This window comes from Gorilla gorilla, chromosome 21, assembly GCF_029281585.2.
Source record: "Gorilla gorilla gorilla isolate KB3781 chromosome 21, NHGRI_mGorGor1-v2.1_pri, whole genome shotgun sequence".
NCBI classification, from domain to species: Eukaryota; Metazoa; Chordata; class Mammalia; order Primates; family Hominidae; genus Gorilla; species Gorilla gorilla.
The window spans coordinates 12,315,420-12,338,113 of NC_073245.2; the positions used below are offsets into that span (position 1 = coordinate 12,315,420).

The 22,694-nt window shown below is 45.8% G+C and overlaps 1 protein-coding gene across 2 annotated transcripts in view; it reads left to right on the forward strand.

Moving 5' to 3' along the window:
* Window positions 1-22,694, forward strand: part of TGM6 (transglutaminase 6) — a 53,829-nt gene that overhangs the window by 11,714 nt on the left and 19,421 nt on the right. For both annotated transcript variants that reach the window (XM_063702512.1, XM_031004984.3), the window contains exons 2-9: window positions 1,821-1,994; window positions 2,563-2,805; window positions 3,888-4,006; window positions 5,299-5,427; window positions 6,935-7,112; window positions 7,669-7,807; window positions 10,758-10,861; window positions 10,942-11,184. In XM_063702512.1, coding sequence (XP_063558582.1) covers window positions 1,821-1,994; window positions 2,563-2,805; window positions 3,888-4,006; window positions 5,299-5,427; window positions 6,935-7,112; window positions 7,669-7,807; window positions 10,758-10,861; window positions 10,942-11,184 — 1,329 coding nt within the window. The remainder of the gene's footprint in view (window positions 1-1,820; window positions 1,995-2,562; window positions 2,806-3,887; window positions 4,007-5,298; window positions 5,428-6,934; window positions 7,113-7,668; window positions 7,808-10,757; window positions 10,862-10,941; window positions 11,185-22,694) is intronic.

Sequence of the window (22,694 nt, forward strand, 5' to 3'; positions counted from 1 at the left end):
GAAGGCGGGCCAGGAACAGTGGTCACGCCTGTAATCCCAGCACTTTGGGAGGCCAAGGTGGACAGATCGCTTGAGCTCAGGAGTTTGGGGCAACATGGCGAAACCTGGTCTCTACCAAAAATACAAAAAATTAGCTGAGTATGGTGGCATGTACCTGCAGACCCAGCTACTTGGGAGGCTGAGATGAGAGGATCACTTGAGCCTGGGAGGCAGAGATTGCAGTGAGCCGAGATTGCGCCACTGCACTCCAGCCTGGGTGACAGAGAGACACTCTGTTTCAAAAAAAGGAAGGTGGTTCAGCCAGTAGGTGGCCAAGTTAGAATCTGAGCCCATGTCAGCTGCCCCCAGAGGATCTCCTCATAACCATTGAGCCATACAGTCTCACCGCACCATGCATTGAGGGCAAGCCCACATCTACATCCTCAGCACCAGACACCAGCCTGGCATAGAGATTATACAGTCCATCCTCAGCACTTGTGGATTCTGTATATGCACGTTGCTAATATTTATTTTTAAAGCCAAAATCTATACTCTGCACTTTCTTGGCCATTCACAGACATGCACAGAGTGCAGAAAAATTGTCACCTGACCTGACATGCATATTCCCAGCTGAAGCTGAACAGGCAATATTCTGCCTCTTCGTTTCAGCTGTCATACTATAAACAAATAACCTTTCTCTGTTCATTTAAAACTAGGGTTTTTTTGCATTTTTGTGCTTTTTTTGTTGGTGATTTCTCTGTTTAAAATGGCCGCTGAGCATAGGACTGAAGTGCTGTCTCATGTTCCTAGGAACAGGAAAGCTGCGACATGCCTTACACGAAAAATATGTGTTAGGTGAACATTCAGGCATGAACTATAGCGCTGCTGGCCACAAGTTCAATATTAATGAATCAACAATATATATTAAATTATGTTTGTTTGTTTTGAGAGGGAGAGTCTTGCTCTGTGGCCCAGGCTAGAGTGCAGTGGTGCAATCTGAGCTCACGGCAACTTCCACCTCCCGGGTTCAAGCGATTCTCCTGCTTGAGTGGCTGGGATTACAGGCACCCGCCACCACGCCCGGCTCATTTTTTGTATTATAGTAGAGACGAGGTTTCACCATGTTGGCCCCAGGGTGGTCTCGAGCTCCTGAGCTCAGGCAATCCGCCCACCTCGGCCTCCCAAAGTGCTAGGATTCCAGGCACGAGCCACCAAGCCCATCCTGAATAATGTATCTTTAAACAGAAACGCACATATAATAAGGTTATATACTGATCAATTGATGAATAAGTTGGGACCAGAGGCTCACAGGAACCTAAACCTGTATTTATTTTCCCTAAGGGCAATGGGCCAGTTCTCATTAATTCAACCTTTGCAGTGATTTTACAGAACTTAATGACCAAGAGGCTGGGCAAGGTGCCTCACACCTGTAATCCCAGCACTGTGGGAGGCCAAGGCAGGCAGATCACCTGAGGTCAGGAGTTCGAGACCAGTTTGACCAACATGGCAAAACCCCATCTCTCCAAAAACATACAAAGAAATTACCCAGGTGTGGTGATGTGCACCTGCTAGTTCCAGCTACTCGGGAGGCTGAGGCACAAGAATTGCTTGAACCTGGGAGGCAGAGGTTGCGGTGAACTGAGATCACGCCACTGCACTCCAGCCTGGGTGATAGAGTGAGACCCTGTCTCAGAACAAACAAACAAACAGAGAATCGCCGGTATATGATAAATAGCAGCTGGATGAACAAATGACTGGCCGGGAATGAATGGGAGGACAAGCTCAGAGTGGGTGAGAAACAGGAGGCCGTGGCCTCATCTCCCTCTCCTCTCCCCACCTAGGGATCAGAGTCACCAAGGTGGACTGGCAGCGGTCGAGGAATGGCGCAGCCCACCACACCCAGGAGTACCCCTGCCCTGAGCTGGTGGTTCGCAGGGGCCAGTCGTTCAGCCTCACGCTGGAGCTGAGCAGAGCCCTGGACTGTGAGGAGATCCTCATCTTCACAGTGGAGACAGGTAACTGGGCTTGCCAGCGCCCTCTTCTCGTCTGCAGCTGGAGGAACCCGTCTTATGACCCAGTAACATAAGACCTTGCAGTCAGCAGCTCAGGCTCTGGGGTAAGCAAGTCACTGTAGGTAGACGGAGCCTTGAACCCTGGAGGCTTCTGGTGGCAGCTTTCTGGGGGTGGTTGGGAGGTGCTGCTAGCAGACAGTGGGATGGATGGGATGACCTCTCTGGAACCCTGTGTGTACCAGACACCCAGGGCTCTGGAAGGGTATGAAAACCCATCAAGCACTTTGAAGCCCAAGCTTTTCTTTCCTTTCCTGGCCCGACATAGGCAGACTTTGGTTTCAAAGGATGCTGTCACTTTCTCCTTGGCCTGGAAGTGGCTGGGATGTCAGGGCAGCTGAGGTGGACCCTCACTTGGCCACTGGCCTTCTTGCTCTTTGTCAGGTCCTTCTCCCAAAGCCTCCCAGCAGTTCAGGGGGTGAAGGTGGGGCTTCCAGGCCTGTAGCTTTTTTCACTTCTCTAAAGCTGGGTTTCCCAGGGGAAGGGTCTCCTGATTCCCTCTCCTCTCCTCCAGGACCCCGGGCTTCTGAGGCCCTCCACACCAAAGCTGTGTTCCAGACATCGGAGCTGGAGCGGGGTGAGGGTTGGACAGCAGCAAGGGAGGCTCAGATGGAGAACACTCTGACCGTCAGTCTCGCCAGCCCTCCCAGTGCTGTCATTGGCCGCTACCTGCTGAGCATCAGGCTTTCCTCTCACCGCAAACACAGCAACCGGAGGCTGGGCGAGTTTGTTCTCCTTTTCAACCCATGGTGTGCAGGTAGGAGTGGCCAAGTCCAATGCAGAGGTTTTTCCAAAAGACATCCTTAGAGGAGAGCCTGCCCTTGGAGGGGGCCTGGGAGGTGGGTTAAAGGACAAGAAGCTGAATGCCAAGAGCTGGGCAAGAACTTAGCCTAGGCAGAGGTAGGCAATGGTCAGAGAAACCTGGTAGCAGGTGCTTCAAAGCCTGTGCCACAGGACCCAGTGGGCAAGAGAGGCCCAGGGGTGGGTAAGAGCCAGGACTTGGGAATCAGACTGCCTTGGTTTAGTCCCAGCTCTGCTGAGCTGCTCTCCTCTACCAGTCTCCATTTCCTCATCTGTAATATGGGAAAAATAACAGTGCCTACCTCTTATGACTATGGTGAACACCCATAGGGCTAATACTTGTAATGTATGAGATACATCATAAGGCCTTAGTAAGGGGTGGCCAGGATCAGTATTATTATTAATATTTAAGAAATATGGCCGGGTGCAGTGGCTCACGCCTGTAACCCCAGCACTTTGGGAGGCCGAGGCAGGGGGATCACCTGAGGTGGGGAGTTCAAGACCAGCCTGACCAACATGGAGAAATCCCGTCTCTACTAAAAATACAAAATTAGCCAGCTGTGGTGGCACACGCCTGTAATCCCAGCTACTCAGGAGGCTGAGGTAGGAGAATCACTTGAACCCAGGAGGTGGAGGTTGCAGTGAGCCGAGATTGCGCCATTGTACTCCAGCCTGGGCAACAAGAGCAAAACTCTATCTCGAAAAAAAAAAAAGAAAAGAAAATAAGAAAAAAAGAAGGAAATATGAGAAATATGAGGCTACTACCGACATCAAGGAGGCCCACCCAAAGCTGTCAGGTCCCATAAAACTCTTCAGTCTTGGGCTGTTTCGGGATTGGTCCCTGCTTGGATAAAGACTTGCCAGGAGGGATGGAGTTTGGCAGGGAGGCAGCACGGGAGCTTGCAAGCCCCCTCTTGACCTCTCCTGCCCCAGTCAGCCTCCGGGCGCTGTCCTGCTGCTGATCCCTGATGCAGCCCCTTCCCCAGGCCAGCAAGGCCAGAGCCCCAGTCCACACCGGGCCTGATGACTGCTTTTCAGAGGACGATGTGTTTCTGGCCTCAGAGGAGGAGAGACAGGAGTACGTGCTCAACGACAGCGGCATCATCTTCCGAGGCGTGGAGAAGCACATACGAGCCCAGGGCTGGAACTACGGGCAGGTCTCCAGGGGCACAGGCCAGACAAGGATGTGGGCTGGGGCATGGGGAGGTCGGTGGGACTGGAGTCCCTCTGTCTGCTCACTCTTCTCAGGAGGGACAAGGGGGGCTCACTCCTAGAGAAACCCACTCATTCATTCATTCATCCACTCTTCACTGGGCCAGGGCCTGCACTGGGTCCTGGGGAAGGGGAGGTGCTTTGGACAAGGTTTGGACACAGAACAGGTCAGTATGGTTGCGGAAAAATGAATAGCTCTGATCAGTGGTTTTCAAACACGAGCGTACATCAGAATCCCAGGAGGGATGGCGTGCTGGACCCCACCCCCAGAGCTGCCAACTGAGTAGGTCTTGGGCAGGGCCTGAGAATGTGCGTTTCTAACCAGTTCCCAGGTGATGCTGATGCTGCTGGCCTGAGACCACACTTTAAGAGCCACTGGCTTAGATAAGTAGTTCCAATACCAGGTGCAATAGGGGAAGGAAAAAGTCAGAATGATAGGGATGGAAGCAAAGGGAGTCCAGAAGAGGGTGAAAGGAACCTCCACTTCGGCCATTGTGGAGGCTTACCTGATATTGTAATTGGGTCTCTACAGTGAGGCAGGATCTTCCCAGGCAGAGGGAAGAGCAGGCAGAGCTGCACGGACGTGGGAAGTAGGGAGTCCTGAGTCTGCTAGAGGACTTCTGTCTGCCTGAGCTCCGGGTGCCCAGTGGAAGAAAGATTGGACTTGACTGTCAGGCTGAGGAGTCACGCACTGCCCTGCAGGCCAGGGGTTTAAAGCCTCTGGGATTCCGGTGCTGGGCAGGGAAGATATAGTGAAGAGTTTAGGGTCCACCTAAGGGGTAGCCACTACTCAGCACCCACTTTTTGTTGCCAGACCTTCCAAATTATCAGAGACCAGAAACCTAAATGCGTATGCAAAAATTCCCCAATTTTTAAATGTTGTTAACTAATTCAAATGTGTTTGAAAACATCATGTAGACCAAATGAGCATATCAGCGAGGTGGATGTGGCTCCAGAGCCTCCGATTTTAGCTCAGACTTTACTGTGGGTAGTCAGGAGCCACAGGAGATTGTTGAGCAGGGGAGAGGCATGATTAAGGCTGAGGTTCTGATTCCCCAGGTGACTCTTTGAGGAAGGGTTTCCAAGACTAGGGGGTGCTCTGTGATGCCCCTGGTGGTTGGAGGGGGCAGCAAACTGCCCTGCACAGATGGGGTGACTGACCGGGTGAGGGCTGTGGGAAGGCCTGGAATATGGGTGACTGAGCGCAGCCTCTAAGCACAGCCTCTCTGGGGAGCAGTTTGAGGAGGACATCCTGAACATCTGCCTCTCCATCCTGGATCGAAGCCCCGGTCACCAAAACAACCCAGCCACCGACGTGTCCTGCCGCCACAACCCCATCTACGTCACCAGGGTCATCAGTGCCATGGTGAGAAGCCCCTCCATCCCTGCACATGTACTTCCTCAAGGATCCCCCAGCCAACCCCGGGGCCACAACCTGTGATTCTTCCCATCACCCCTTGTTTTAATTCGCTGTTGTTGCAGAACCAACCACCCCAAAACTCAGTGGTGTAAAACAACCCTTTATTATGCTTACTGTTTTTTAGACTAGGAATTTGGGCAGGGCTCCATGAGAATGGTTTGTCTCCACTCCAAGATGCTTCTTCTGGGGATATCTTAATGACTGCATATGTCTGGGATGGTTTAAGAGGACCTCTGTCTGGGGCTTTGGTTCTGGTGGTTGGCAGTTCCTAGGTTGCCATCCATGTCATGCCTCCTGGAACTGGAATGTCCAGGATGGCTTCCCCACCCTCATGTCAGGTCCTGGGCTGGGGTGGCTGGAGCAGCTGGGACCCACCAGTCATCACTCTTTCTACCCTTTCCGTGTGGCTAGCTTGGGCTTCCTCACAATATGGCAGTTTCATGCATAGCAATGGCTCCCCACCCCCACCTCCCTGCCCCAAGCAATTCTTCCAAGAAAGAGGAAGTGGAAGCTCCCAGTCTTATAAGGTCTAGGCATGGAAACTGGCACAACATCACTTCCGCCATAGTCAGTGGTCAAATTAGTCACAGGCCAGCCCAGACTCAAGAGGAACCCTCTTCTTGAGTGGGACATAGACCCACCTCTCCGTGGGAGGCATGACAACTTTAACCTATCACAGACCTCAGGCTATGGTGTTTCCTCCCAAAAGGTGTCTGCAGGGCCCACCAGCTCCCTCTACCACATGCAGGTATTAAGGTCAGTGGGTGGGTATCTGAGATTCCAAAATTGCACAAAGCTATATTTCTCCTATTTGATACTCTCAATTCCTCAAGACCTCAGAGAGCAGTTGGAGCACAGAGAATTAACATGAGTGACAATCCCAAACAGCAGAGCATCACAGCCCTGAGGACAGTGAAAGTCCTGAACTCAAGGCTCCCAAGTCCAAGTCCTAGACTCATGGATCACCACTTGGACTAACTTGCTGTGTGATTTGGGCAGGTCCCTGAATGCTTCTGAAGCTCAGTTTTTGCATCTGAAAAAAAAAAAAGAGAATAATGAAACCTACATTGTAAACTTCAACAGGTTAATATAGTGTGCACAAAATTCTTGGCATAGTGGTGTCTGGCACACAATAAGCATTTAATAAATGTTAGCTGTCCCTATAATGATTATGCCAACAGTCCCCCAAAACAGATCATTTAACATAGGAAACGCTCTAAAGTTGTAATGATTTTTACAACACAGTATCCAAATGGAAGATAATTGAAAATGACAAGTGCTACCAGGAAGTAGGTATTTTAAGGCAACAGATGCCCCTAATTTTCAGACAGTTAAAAAGCAAGAGTGACCCCGATGGACCTGGTGGTCCAAAGTTGGAGAGGATTTTACCACGATGCGGTTCTTGAGGTAGGAAGCCCTGCCTGGTTGTGGACCTGTGACCTCCTCTGCCCAGGTGAACAGCAACAATGACCGAGGTGTGGTGCAAGGACAGTGGCAGGGCAAGTACGGCGGCGGCACCAGCCCGCTGCACTGGCGCGGCAGCGTGGCCATTCTGCAGAAGTGGCTCAAGGGCAGGTACAAGCCAGTCAAGTACGGCCAGTGCTGGGTCTTCGCGGGAGTCATGTGCACAGGTACCCTGGGAGAGAAGGGCCCCTCCCCCAGCTTCCTCTATCTAAATGTATTTACATATATTTGCATATGCTGCAACCCATCTTCATTGATGGATTCATTGACAGGGAGAGCGAAGTCTGGCTAATGAAGAGAGAAGCCAGAGAATTTATTTCCTTCATATCTGATCTTTTATCTTGAAGGAGTCCTAGCTCCCTCTGTCTCTCATTCATTGAGTGCCTTGGGCAAGCCCTGTGGCTCCCTTGGCCTCCAGTCCCCTCGGGAAGATGAGGGCTCTATTAGATGGCTTCCAAGTTCCTGCCAGCCTCAAAGCCTGTCTACTCACATGAGGTGGCAACAGCGTATCCTGAAGTCCTTGAGAGAACGTGCAGGAGATGGTGGCATTTCTGAGAGTGGAGATGGGAGTCTCAGCCCCACAACCTGATGAACTAGACACACAGACAAAGATGGGGTGGCAGAGGGCTTTGGCCACAAATGAGCCAGGGCGCCTGCTGTGGAAGCCAGGCCCCTCTCTCAGGGGCCAGGGTCCCGCCTGCTCCGAGCCTCTCTGCTCTGCAGTCCTCAGGTGCTTGGGGATAGCCACACGGGTCGTGTCCAACTTCAACTCAGCCCACGACACAGACCAGAACCTGAGTGTGGACAAATACGTGGACTCCTTCGGGCGGACCCTGGAGGACCTGACAGAAGACAGCATGTGGTGGGTCCTGCCCCCAGCCTAGGCCCAAGGGCTCTGGAAGCCCAGCAGGTGGAGCAAGGCATCATCTTCCATAACACCACCAGGGAGCGGCAGGCCCAGACCCCAGCTCTCCTGAATCTGAGCCGGCTCTGGAGGGAGTGAGAGGCGCCCTGCGGATAGTGGTGCCTCTTCCAAGATGTAAGGTCTGAGGTCAAGGATGTAGACTCCGAGGTCAGGAGGGGCCTCAAGATTTGATTGCCTTGAAGGCCTGGTTCTACTCTGTCTGGGAATCTGTGGCTTCCTGGGGTGGGGTGGGAACTCCATCTGCACAGGTACCTCTGGATCAGGCTCCTGCTTCCGTATCAGCTGCGGTTCTCCGTGTTGTGTGTCTCAGGTGGGAAACAGACTCCTTCCTCAGTTGAAACAAAATTCTTCACATAAAGCTTTAAAAAATTCATTCCAGGCCAGGCATGGTGGCTCACACCTGTAATCCCAGCTATTCAGGAGGCTAAGGCAGGAGAATTGCTTGAACCCAGGAGGCAGAGGTTGCAGTGAGCTGAGATCACACCATTACACTCCACCCTGGTCAACATAGTGAAACCCCATCCCTACTAAAAACACAAAAATTAGCCAGGCATCGTGGCAGGCGCCTGTAGTCCCAGCTACTCTGGAGGCTGAGGCAGGAGAATCGCTTGAACCTGGGAGGCAGAGGTTGCCTCTGTGAGCCAAGATCATGCCACTGCGCTCCAGCCTGGGTGACAGAGTGAGACTCCGTCTCAAAAAAAAAAAAAAAAAATTCATTCTAACTTACTTAATTTTCTGAAATAGGAAAAACATTCATGTGGTTTAATATTCAAAAGGTACAAAATGGGTTGCAGTGATGTCTCCCTCCCGCCCAGTTCCCCAGCCTCCCCATCCTCCTCCTGGAGGCAACACTATCACTGTCTGCTACATCTCCTGTCAGAGAGATGCTCTGCAGACACGAGCACATACATACCTACAGTGCCTCCCCGCCTTTTCCCTGCTTAAACAGTATTGGCAGCTTTATGTGATACTGTTCTTGCTGGAACATTTAACAATTCCACGTAAATACACAAAGAGTTTTCCTTATTTTCCATAATGTTTTAAGTAATAACGTAACACCCACCAAGCACCTAGTCTGTGCCAGGTCCAGTTCTAAGTGCTATATATAGATTAACTCATGTATTTCTTCAAACAACCTGTGAATAAGTTAAGATCATTGATTCTATTTTGCAGATGAGGAAACTGAAGCACAGAGAGGTTAAGTAACCCATCCAAGGCCACACAGCTAGTGAGTGGGAAGCATAAGGGTATGAACCCAGTCTGCCTCTCAATTGCATGAAAAAGCCATTGTTCATCCAACCATCCCATATGGATGGACATTTCAGTTGCCTCAGTTAAAAACAAGTTTGCCTTTACAAACAAGGCTTCAGTGAATAACCTTGTTCAAATGTCTGTTCACACATGTGCAAGTCTGCCACTCAAAGCCAACTTTCTAAAGATTAGGAGAGATGGCCGGGCGCGGTGGCTCGCACCTGTAATCCCAACACTTTGGGAGGCCGAGGCTGGCAAATCAGTTGAGGTCAGGAGTTCGAGACCAGCCTGGCCAACACGGTGAAACCCCATCTCTACTAAAAATAAAAATTAAAAAAAATTAGCCGGGTGTGGTGACACACACCTCCCCAGCTACTGGGGAGGCTGAGGCGTGAGAATCACTTGAACCTGGGAAGCGGAGGTTGCAGTAAGCCAAGATTGTGCCATTGCACTCCAGCCTAGGTGACAGAGCAAGACTCTATCTCAAAATAAATAAATAAATAAAAATTTAAAAATAAAGATTAGGAGAGACAGTGAAGAAAACACAACACAGAGACACAGAGAGCCTTGTATCCTTGTTCCCCAGGGGAGCGTGCCAGGAGCCCTTCCCGAGCTGGCCTCCAGCTCAGACCATCTCTTTGCTCCCCTTGGCCTCTCCTCTTTTTTGGTTCTCTTCATTCCCTTGCCCTGGAAGCACAAAATACTCGCATTCTTCTCTTTTCTTCATGCAGAAAGCACAGACACTTCATTTTGATGTTGGGGACTCTGTCACCACCCAGGTTATCAGGGTCCCACCTTTAATCCCCAAATGCTAATCAAGATACTTTCCCCAACAAAGACAGTTGCCTGCCGAAGAGGAGTTCTGAGGCCGGCTGTAAAGATGCCAAGTCAGGCAAACCGGGAATCGGGTTTCTGTCTGCTCCTTTCTTTCTGCAAGACTTTGAGCAGGTGATATCATGTTTCCTACTCATATTCTCATCTTTAACACGGGGAATTAAAAATAAGGCTGGAATTACCAGAGTCTATGGTGCTCTGCATAATCAGAACCCTACCTACCCCCTCTGCTGGCCATATCCCAGAGATACTTAAATACTTTCTGCTCCTTGAACACACAAGGCCTTTTGTTGTCTCACTTAGGACCTTTGCACATGCTGTTCCTTCTTTCTAGAATATTGTTCCCTTCACTCTTCCTATAGCTTATTCTTTCTCACTTAAGTCTCACCTTCAATGTCATTTACCTAGAGTAGGTCTCTAGGGGTTGTTCTCTAGCTTAAGCCCCTCTTTTTCTTCCTAACATTTATTGTCACTTGCATTTGTTTGATTTATCTGCTGACTTAGCTTTGCCTGTCTCCTTTGTTAGAATGTAAGCAGCATGAGAGTAAAGATCTTCTGTCTTAGTTGCAGTACCTTGAAAAACAGGTTCTTGATAAATATACACACACATCTATATACACACATACACATATATATACAAACATCTGTGAATGCTGCGTGCTCATTAATGTGGTTGAATGAGTGATTAACAACATGCAGCCACAGTTCTTATGGAAAGTAGGGAGCCCAGGGCCTGCCTCTCAGTAGGCTCTTCCCTTCCTATGCACTCTAGGCAGCTTCACCCATCCTCTCTCTGTGGCAGGAATTTCCATGTCTGGAATGAGAGCTGGTTTGCCCGGCAGGACCTAGGCCCCTCTTACAATGGCTGGCAGGTTCTGGATGCCACCCCCCAGGAGGAGAGTGAAGGTACGCTCAGTTGGGTGGGGTAAGTTCCAGACCCCTGCTTTTCCTTACCCATGCTGCTCATGCCCACCCCTCCTGCCCAGGTGTGTTCCGGTGCGGCCCAGCCTCAGTCACCGCCATCCGTGAGGGTGATGTGCACCTGGCCCATGATGGTCCCTTCGTGTTTGCGGAGGTCAACGCTGACTACATCACCTGGCTGTGGCACGAGGATGAGAGCCGGGAGCGTGTATACTCAAACACGAAGAAGATTGGGAGATGCATCAGCACCAAGGCGGTGGGCAGTGACTCCCGCGTGGACATCACCGACCTCTACAAGTATCCGGAAGGTAAGGGCCACATGGCGGCCTTTATTACCTTCCCCAGGATGGCCCATCAGCTGCAGAGGGCCCACTGCAGGTGGCCTGGAGCCAGGCCTCACCCCATGTATATGACGCTGACAGCAGCTTCCATTTACGTTGTCTCTGTGCTCTGAGCCAAGTGCCTTTATTTAGGCTACATTAATAGCTTCCTCTGTTTACTAAGCACCTCTTCTACCTTAGAAGATTTCCCATTTGTAATAATAATAGCTACATCTCCTTGAACACTTGCCATATACCAGGCACTGCATTAGGTATGTTCACATACAATAATCACTACTAGTAACAATAATGATGATAGTAGCAGGTATTATTTATTGAACACCTAGGACAAACGCATGGCACAGGCCCAATTCAGACTAATAATAATAGCATCTCCTGTTTAGCATCTGCCAGGGCCTGTGCCGTGATACCAATTTATGGCCATTGGTTCATTGAAAAGCCTCTACTTGTTAGGCTACAAAAACAAAACTGTTGTATTTTTTCTTATAGCTGCTTCCAACTATATACTTTAAAAATCTCCCTTTCCCACTGTGTAACAGGTTCCTTAGCAATGTTGTGATCTGATTAACATATTTTCAACCATTTCTGCTTGTTAAAACCATGTCACCAAGTAATTATGACTTCAAGCTCAAACTTGAATTAGACCCTGTCTCCTCCTGTCCCCTGAGCACAAGCTAGAGCAGTGACCCTGGAAGGTTGCTAAAGAGGAGACACAATCTGCTCTGAACACCTCCTTGCCTCCCTTTTCTGCTCTCTAGCATCATATTTTACAGCTCTGGTTGCACTTTTTTTTTTTCTTTGAGATGGAGTCTCACTCTTGTTGCCCAGACTGGAGTGCAATAATGTGATCTCGGCTCACTGCAACCTCCGCCTCCTGGGTTCAAGCGATTCTCCTGCCTCACCCTCCCAAGTAGCTGGGATTACAGGTGCCCGCCACCATGCCCAGCTAATTTTTGTATTTTTAGTAGAGACGGGGTTTCACCATGTTGGCCAGGCTGCCCTTGAACTCCTGACCTCAGGTGATCTACCCACCTCAGCCTCCCAAAGTGCTGGGATTACAGGCGTGAGCCACTGCACCTAGCCCCTTGTTGCACATTTGAATTATCCAGGGAGCTGTTTCAGTTATATATCTTAAACAATAATTACTTATTTGGTCAATTCTGTGGGTCAACAATTTGGGCTGTGCTCAGCTGGGATGGTTCATCTTCTCCAGGTGGTGCTGGCTGGGATCTCACATATGTGTGTCATGTGGGACTGCTGAGATGGCTGGGTCTGTGTTCCCACCTGGCCTCTCATGTCCCAACAGGCCAGCCCATGCTTTTCTGAATAGCAGCAACATTCCCAGAAGGTGAGAGATGAAGCTGTGAGGTTTCTAGAGGCCTGCTCAGAATGTGCACCATGTCACTTCTGCCACATTCTATTGGTCGAAGCAATTCATGAGCCCAATCCAGATTCAAGGGGTGGGAAGTTGCAAGGCATTATGGCCATTTTTAATCTACCACAGCAGGCCAGATTCCACCCCTGACTAATTGAATCGTAGTCTCTACGGGATGTGGTTTTGGCACTGGGGCTTTTTAAAGCTCCCAGGTGGTCTCTAGTGTGCAACCAATGCTGAGAGCACTGTTAGGCTAAGAGGGAGGCAAAGAGGAGAGAAGAGAGCAGATGCCTTTGTCTTAACTGGGTGAGGATTCAGTGCTGGCTAAGTGGGTGGGTGCTGCTGCCCTAGTTTCCTATCTATGCTTGCTGAGGACAGATGGTGGCTCCATCACAACCTGCTGCCATCCAGACTAATTCCTGTGCTGTTCCTCTAGACACTGCTGATTTCTTGTGCTATTTGGGTCCTTTCAACACAGCTTCTTTCTGATGCATGGTGATTTTTGTCCCCAAGTTCTGCAGAGGTTTTACAAGGCTGTGGCCCCCAACCCTAACCTCCACTGTGTCCCACTCCAAGGCTGGGAACTGAAACCTGACACTTGTGGGTAGGAGGAGCAGTCTTGACTGGCTGTCTCCCACCTGCTGTCTCCCTTCAGTTCTCTTCTCCCTGCTCAGGTAGTACATGGCTTAGTAAGTAAGACGGGATAAACAGACCTCCCACAGGGAGGAGAATACCAACTTCCCTTTCTGTAGGCACCCCCAATCTTGATCAGCCAGTCATTTCTTGCTGAAGATACCCCCAAACCTTAACACTGATTCTTTTAAACACCTATTTACACCCCCAACTCACACTTTAGCTCCTATCTCCAGGAACATGGCACTTTCTTGACTGTCAAAGACATCTTCCACTTTAGCCGTCTTCTTACTGTCTTGGGGATGGGCTGTGGATGAGGGGACTATGTGGTAAGGCCTCTTCTGAGCTGCCACCTCTCTGATAAGACCTGCAGATTGATTGCTGGGTCCCTTCAGCTGGGAGCTTCTGGAACTTAGAACGTGGGGTCTAGCCTGGGCAACATGGCAAAACCCCATCTCTACAAAAAATACAAAAGAATTAGCCAGGCATGGTGGCATATGCCGGTAGTCCCAGCTACTCAGGAGGCTCCAGTGGGAGGAACACTTGATTCTGGAAAGCGGAGGTTGCAGTGAGACAAGATTGTGCCACTGCACTCCAGCCTGGGCAACACAGTGAGACCCTGTCTCAAAAAAAAAAAAAAAGTACATGAGGTCTGTGGGTCTTTTGTCCTAAGATTTACCTATGACCAGCTGGGTGCGGTGGCTCACACCTGTAATCCCAGCACTCTGGGAGGCCGAGGCAGGCAGATCACCTGAGGTCAAGAGTTCGAGACCAGCCTGGCCAACATGGCGAAAACCCGTCTATACTAAAAATACAAAATTAGCCAGGCATGGTGGCCCATGCCTGTAATCCCAGCTACTTGGGAGGCTGAGGCAGGAGAATTGCTTGAACCTGGGAGGCGGAGGTTGCAGTGAGCCAGGATCGCACACTGCCCTCCACCCTCAGCAACAAGAGTGAAACTCCTCAAAAAAAAAAACCATGGCCACAGGAGAAATTAACATCCTGTTACATGATGACAGTGATGGCAATCACTGTTACTGAGCGCCTGCTGTGGGCTGGCCATTTTCATATGTTATGTAGTCATTTTATTTAACAAATGTTTACAAAGCCCTTACCATGAGCTTTTAAGTGAGACACTAGTACAAAGTTTATTTTACAGAGGAGAAGACAGATGTACAGAGAGGCAAGTTGATCCAGCCAGGGAACATAGCTAGTAAGGGAGAACTCTCCTGCAGAACCCAGAGCCCATGCTCCTCACTCTGCACTGCACTGCCACTATTTAATTATAATATTGTCTACTGTGTATTGACTGCCTACTGTGGGCAACGTGATTTCACATTTAGATTAACAAAAATAATAGTAACAGTATCTAGAACTTGCTAAGCAAAATGGTAAGCAATGTCCATGCATCATTTCATTTAATATTTATTTTAAAATCATTTTATGAGCCAGGCATGGTGGCTCACACCTGCAATCCCAGCACTTTGGGAGGCCAAGGTGGGCAGATCATCTGAGGTCAGGAGTTCAAGACTAGCCTGGCCAACATGGCGAAACCCCATTTCTACTAAAAATACAAAAATTAGCTGGGCGTGGTGGTGGTTGCCTGTAGTCCCAGCTGTTCAGGAGGCTGAAGCAAGATAATTGCTTGCTCTCAGGAGGCGGAGGTTGCAGTGAGCAGAGATTATGTCACTACACTCCAGGCTACAGAGCGAGACTCTGTCTCAAAAAATAAAATAAAATCATTTTATGGATAAGCAAACTGAGGTACAGGGAGGTTAAGTAACTTCCCCAAGTTTCCAAAGCCCAGAAGAGCTGGAATTCTAATGAGGCAGTCTACTCTTAGGGCCTCTGCCCTCCCTGCTGTGCTAGACTTCGCATCTTCGCTGAGTGGCCTTGGTGTGCCATACAGCATGGTAGGCTTTTTCATGTGCTCTCAAAGTAGAGACCCTCCTGAGTGTCAGGCATGATTCAGAGGCAAGGGGACAAAGAGAAGTCCCCAGAGAACTCACCACATGGTGAGCTGACAGCACAGAATAATTCGGAGTGACTGGCACTCTACTGGGGCATCCAGAGGCTGAAGAAACAAAGAGGAGGAGTCTCTTCGGCCAGGGCAGAAGGTATCAGGAAAAGCAGCCTATGGGAGGGAATGCTGAAGGGAGTAAGATTTAGCCAGGAGATGAAAGGTTGAGAAGGCATTCCAGGAAGACAGAGTCCAACAGGATTCCAGACTCATGCTGGGCAATATTGCTCAGGCAAGCCAAGACATCCTTGACTTGCATGAGCAGTATTCTATAGATGAAACGACAGGGGCTTGTGCCTCTCTGAGTCATGAGCCCTTGCTCTGTCTGTGGAACCAGGACACATGCTAGAGCACAAAGATTCAGAGCCCCTGGGTACAACATGCTCTTTTATTCCTAAAGGACTTGGCACAAGTTGCTTTCTTTGCCTGGGAAGGACCTGCTGACTTCACCCCAAACTTTTGCCTGGCCAGGGGTCTCAGCACCCTATTGACTTCCTTCTAAGCACATATCGCAACTTGATATTTGCTTGAATCTTTGTTGTCTCCCTAGAATGCTCCTAGACTGAGAGTTCTAGGATGGCAGGAAGCCTGACTGTTTTGTTCATTGCCGTATCCCCAACTCCTACAGCAGCATCAACTGCATAGTAGGTGCTCAGTACAGATTCACGGAATGAGTGAATTGGGACCAACAGCATATGAAGGGCTTTTAATGCCATAAGGAGTCTGAGCTGTATCAAGAAGGGCCTTGCTTTGTTGATTGCAGGACTGGCTTATGTGAAGCTACAGGACATATAAGCCACATTTTCACATTTTTTTCTATTGGCATGTGTTTATTGAGCATTTACTGAGTGCCAGGCAACCAGTGAGCAAAATGCGTATGATCTTTATCTTAAAGGATAAAGGAGCTGACATTCTAGTGGGGCAGGTAAAAATAAACAAATAAATAAAATAACTAGTATTTCAGCTACTGATAAGTATTTTGGGGAAAAATAAAGAAGGGAAAGAGTTTAGGGACTGGTTGAGAGGAAGCGAACATTTGTCATTTAAAATCAGGTGGACTCTAACAGACGCCTATAGAAGACTCCACATTATAGCAGCAACATATACACATTCTTGGAAAGTACAAGGGTAGCATTATCCAGAATTGACCATATGCTCAGCCATAAAATAAGCCTCAGTAAACTTAAGAGGATTGAAATCATACAAAGTGTATAATCTTATTCCAATAGAATTAAATTAGAAATCAGTATCAGAAGAGAATTTGATACATTTATAATATGTGAAAATTAAACAATACATACATCTAAATATCCAGTGAGCCAAAGGAAAGATCACAAGTCAAATTAGAAAATACTCTTCAGTGAAAGAAAATGAAAATGCAATATGCCAAAATTTATAAGATGCAGCTAAAGCAGTACACAGTGGGGAATTTATAGCCCTAAAACCTATATTAAAGAAGAAAGATTTCAAATCAATAGCCTAATCTTCTACCTTAAGAACCTAGAAAAATGGCTAGATATGGTGGCTGACGCCTATAATCCCAGCATTTTGGGAGGCCGAGGTGTGCAGATCACCTGAGGTCAGGAGTTTGAGACCAGCCTGGCCAACATTGGGAAACCCTGTCTCTACTAAAAATACAAAAATTAATTGGGTGTGGGGGCATGCACCTATAGTCCCAGCTACTCGGGAGGCTGAGGCAAGAGAATCACCTGAACCTGGGAGGTGGAGGTTGCAGTGAGCCGAGATCAGGCCACTGCACTCCAGCCTGGATCACAAAGCGAGACTGTCTCAAAAAAAAAAGAACCTAGAAAAAGAATAGCAAACTAAACACCTAAAAAAGCAGAAAGAGGAAACAAGAAAGATTAAAGTGGAAATAAATGTAAATGAAATAAAGAGCAGAAAAATCATAAAAGAAAATCAAGAAAACCAGTTGATTCTTTAAAAAGACTGACAAAATTGATAAACCTTTAGCTAGACTAAGAGAAGAATCAAATTACTAAAATTAGAGAGGATGTCACTACCAACCCTACAAAAATGAAAAGAACTATAGAGTGTGGTTTTTAAAGAAAAGTATTTGGTTATCATCCCCAGTTTCTGGCACACAGCTCCTAAAACCCTTGGAGTCTTCAGAATGAGAAGAGCATCAGCTATATAGCACATTAGTGAGATGACTAGGGGCACCTAGATCACTTTCAGCATGGGGGCTGGTTGCCTGAAAAATCAAGACATGATTAGGGATTGGGGACTTTAAACCCCATCTCTGACCTCCAGGGAGGGGAGAGAGGCTGAAGATTGAGTTTATCACCTAAGGCCTATGATTTAATCAGTCATGCCTATGTAATGAAACTCTGTAAAAACTGCTAAACAATGGGGTTTGGAGAGGTTCCAGGTTGGGGAAGACATTGAGGTGCTGAGAGGGTGGCATGCTTAGAGAGGAGATGGAAACCCCACACCACCCCTGCCCCCTGCCATACCTTGCCCTGTGTATCTCTCCCACTTGGCTCTTCCAGAGTTATATCCTTCATAACAAACCAGGAATGGTAAGTAAACTGTTTTTCTGAGTTCTGTGAAGCACTCTAGCAAATTATGAAACCTAAGGCTGGGGCCAGTTATGAGAACCCCAAATCTGTAGCAAAGTTGGACAGAAGTGTGAGTAACCCTGAGTAACCAACACTTGTGACTGGAGTCTGAAGTCTCAGTCTTGTGGGACTGAGCCCTTCAACGTGTGGAGTCTGATGCTAACTCCAGGTAGCTACTGTTAGAATTGAATTGAATTGAATTGTAGGAGACCCAGTTGGTGTCCAGAGAGTTGGAGAATTGGTTGGTATGAAAAACCCCCACACTTTTAGAGTCAGAATTGCTATAATTAATGACAGTTTATTAGGGGATACTATGAGCAACTGTGTGACAACATATTACATAACTTTAGATTAAATGGGTAAATTTCTAGAAAGACACAGTTACCAAAACTATCTCAAAAAGAAATAGAAAATCTAAATAGATTCACAACAAGTAAAAAAACTAGTAATAGTTCATATTGAACTAGTAATATGAAAACTTCCCACAAAGAAATAATCAGGCCCAGATTATGTCACTGGTGAATTCTACCAAATATTAAAAGAACTAATATCAATTATTCATGAATTATTCCAAAAAGTAGAAGATGAGGGAATACTTCTCAACTCATTCTATGAAGTCAGTTTATCCTGATACCAAAACCAGATGACATCAGAAGAAAAGAAAACTACATATCTATCTCCCTTATGAATGTGAAAGCAAAAATCAACAATGAAAGCAAAAATTCATGAATATGAAATGAATTCAGTTTACTGATAAACTGAATTCAGCAACATATAAAAAAGATTATATGCCATGAGCAAGTGGGATTTATCCCAAGAATACAAGATGGGTTTAACATTGAAAATCAGCTAATATAACACACCGTATCAATAGAAAAAAGGACAAAATAACATGATCATCTCAATAGATGCAGAAAAAGCATTTGACAAAATCTCATACCCCTTTATGATAAAAAAAAACACTCAACAAATTAAGAATAGAAGTAAACTTCCTCAGTCTGATAAGTCACCTATAAAAAAGCTACAGCTAAAATGATACTTAATAGTGAAACGTTGAACATTTACACCCCAAAATGAGGGACAAGACAAAGATGTCCTTTTTTGTCATATTGATTCATCATTTTTATGGAAGTACTAGCCAGGGAAATTAAGCAAGAAAAAGAAAGAGATATCTTTTTTAAAATTGTATTGGGAAAACTGGATATCTATGTGCAAAAGACTGAAGTTAGACTCTTACATTATATAGAAAAATTAACTGAAAATGGATCAAAGGTCTAAATGTGAGAGCTAAAATTATAAAATTCTTAGAAAAAAACATAGGAGAAAAGTTTCATGATGTTGGATTTGGCACTGATGTCTTGAATATGTTGCCAAAATATTAAAAATAGAATTATCATACAACCCAGCAATTCAGCTTCTAGATATATGCCCAAAAGAATTGAAAGCAGGACCTCGAAGAGATATTTGTACACCCATGTTCAGAGCAGCATTATTCAAAGTAGCCAAAACATCTATAGCCATACTGCCCTGAATACGCCCAATCTCATCAAAATGGCCAAAAGGTGAAAGCAACCCAAGTGTCCATCACTGAACGAATGAATAAACAAAATGTGGTATATACATACAATGGAATATTATTTAGCCTTAAAAAGAGAGAAAATACCAACAAATGCTGGAACACAGATGAAACTTGAGGACATTATGCTAAGTGAAATAAGCCAGACATAAAAGAACAAATATTCTATGATGCCGCTTATATCTATGAAGTACCTAGAGTAGCCAAACTCATACAGACAGAAAGTAGGATGGTGGTTGCCAGGGGCTAAGATCTGGGGAGAATGGGCATTATTGTGTAATAGGTACAGAGTTTCAATCAAGATGAAAAGAGCTCTGGATAGATGGTAGTGATGGTTACACAACAATATGAATGTACTTAATGACACTGAAGTGTACACTTAAAAATGGTTAAGATGGTAAATTTTATGTTATATGTATTTTATCACAATTTTTAAAATAGAAAGAAGACAAAAGAAGAGAGGGAGGAAGAGAGGAAGGGAGAAATGGAAATAGAGAAATTTCCAAATTGGAAAGAAATTTGCACATGACATAATTTTGTATATATAAAATCCTAAGGGATCCATTAAAAAGCTGTTAGAAATGATAAACAAGTTCAGCAAGTTTGCAGAACACAAGATCAATATACAAAAATTAATCAGATTTCTAGATACTGGCAATGAATAATCCAAAAATGAAATTAAGGAAATAAATCCATTTACAATAGCATCAAAAAGAATAAAATACTTAGGAATAAATTCAACAAAAGAAGAGCAAGACTTACATGCTAAAACTACAAAACATTGTTGAAAGAAATTAATGATCTAAATAAATGAAAAGGCATCCCATTTTCATGGATTGAAAGGGTTTATATTGTTAAAATTGCAATACTCTCAAAATTGACCTACAGACTCAACAAAATCCTGTCAAAGTTACAGCTGAGTTTTTTTCCCCAAAATTAGCAACCTGATCATAAAATTCATTTGGAAACACAAGGGAACCCCAAATAGCCCAAACAATTTTGAAAAAGAAGTTGGAGGGCTCATACTTCCCAAATTCAAAACTTACTACAGCCAGGCATGGTGGCTTATGTCTGTGATCCCAGCACTTTAGGAGGCCAAGTCAGGAGACTCCCTTCAGTTCAGGAAATCTCCCTTCAGGCCAGCTGGGCAGCATGGACGACTTCATCTCTACAAAAAATTTTAAAAATTAGCTGAGTGTGGTGGCATGGCTACCAGCTACTCAGGAGGCTGAGGTGGGAGAATTGCTTGAGCCTGGGAGGTTGAGGTTGCAATGAGCCATGATTGCACCACTGTACTCCACCCTGGGTGACAGAGTGAGATTCTGTCTCAAAAATAAACAGACAAGACAAAAATTACAACAGATATACAGTAACCCAGACAGTGTGATACTGGCATGAGAATGGACATATAGATCAAAGAAATTGAACTGAGAGTTGAAAAATAAACCCTTAAAATTATGATCAATTGATTCTACAAGCGTGTCAAGACAATTCAATGGAGAAAGAATAAGAATAGTCTTTTCAACAAATGGTGTTGGGACCACTGTATATCCCCACATGCAAAAGAATGAAGTTGTTATACCCCACTGGTTACATGAAAAATTTTTAAAAAAGGGAAATAAAAAGAATGAAGTTGGCCTCCTATCTCACACGATACACAAAAATTTCTCAAAATGGTTTATAGACTTACATGTGAGAGCTAAAACTATAAAACTTTTGGAAGAAAACATAGGAGTAAATCTTCATGATCTTCGGTTAGACCAAGCCTTTTCAGAAACGACATCAAAAGCACAAGTAACAAAGGAAAAAATTGGACTTTATCAAAGTTAAGAACTTGTCCTGCAAACAGCACCATCAGGAAAGTGGAAAGATAGCCCATGGAATAGGAGAGAATATTTGCAAATCATGTATTGAATGGATAAAGCACTCTCATCTAAAATATATGTATATGTAACTCTTAAAACTCAACCATAAAAAAAATAATTTTTTTGAGAGCACCTGAAAGTCCAAGGCATGAACCACCATGCTTGGCCCATCCTAGAACCTTGAGAGGCCAAGGCGAGAGGAGTACTTGAGGCTAGGAGTTCAAGACCAGCCTGGGCAACATAGCAAGACTCCATCTCTACAAAATAAAGAAATAAATAAATAATCCCATTTTAAAATGGCAAAGGATGTGAATGAACATTTCCCCAAGGACCATATACAAATGGCCAATAAGCACATAAAAAGATGCTTAACATCATTAAGTCATTACGAAAATGCATGTCAAAACCACAATGAGATACCACTTCACATCCACTAGAACTACTGTCATCAAAAAGATAGAAAATTAGTGTTGGTGAAGATGTGGAGAAATTGAAACACTCATACATTGCTGGTGGAAATTTACAATTGTGCAGCCACTTTGGAAAACACTTTGACAGTTTCTCAAAATGTTAAACATAGTGTTGCCATGACCCGGCAACTGCACGCCCAGCTACATTTCCAAGAGAAATGAAAACAAACACCCACACAAAAACTTTACATGAATATTTATAGAAACATTATTTAAAATAGATAAAAAGTAGAAACAGCTCAAATACCCATCAATAGATAAATAAAATATATATCCATCCAATGGAATACTAGTCAGAAATAAAAAGGAACGCAGTACTGATACATGCTACCTACAATGTGAACGAACCTTGAAAACATGATGTTAAGCGGAAAAATTTCACAAAAGACCACGTGTTGTATGATTCCCTTTATATGAAATGTCCAGAATAGGCAAATTATGAATTATATTAGTGGTTGCCTAGGGCTGGGGTTGGGGTGGGGAGGAATGGGAAGTGACTCCTGATGGTTACAGAATTTGGGGGGGGTGGTGAAAAAACGTTCTAAAATTAGATTGTGGTAATGGGGTGCACAATTCTGTGAACTACTAAGAAACATTGAATTGCACTCTTAAAATGGGTGAATTGTGTGTTATGGAATTATATCTCAATAAAGTTGTTTAAAACATCAGGTGGTCAGAGAAGGCCTCCATGAGAAGGTGGCATTACATTCTTTGGCAGGGAAATGAAACATTTTCATAGTAAAAATACATTGTACAGTAGCAGAACTCACATACATTTTAATAATAAAACGTGGAATGTTAAAGAACCTTGGTGTTTCCAGCAACATCAAGTAATCACCAAGTGATCAGACCAGGGTCACACGATATCAGGGTACCTTCAGGGGAGAGTGGTGTGAGGACCACATGCCACAGGTTTCAAATAGGGAAGGAGAACCATCAGAATTGGATTTTGGAATCAT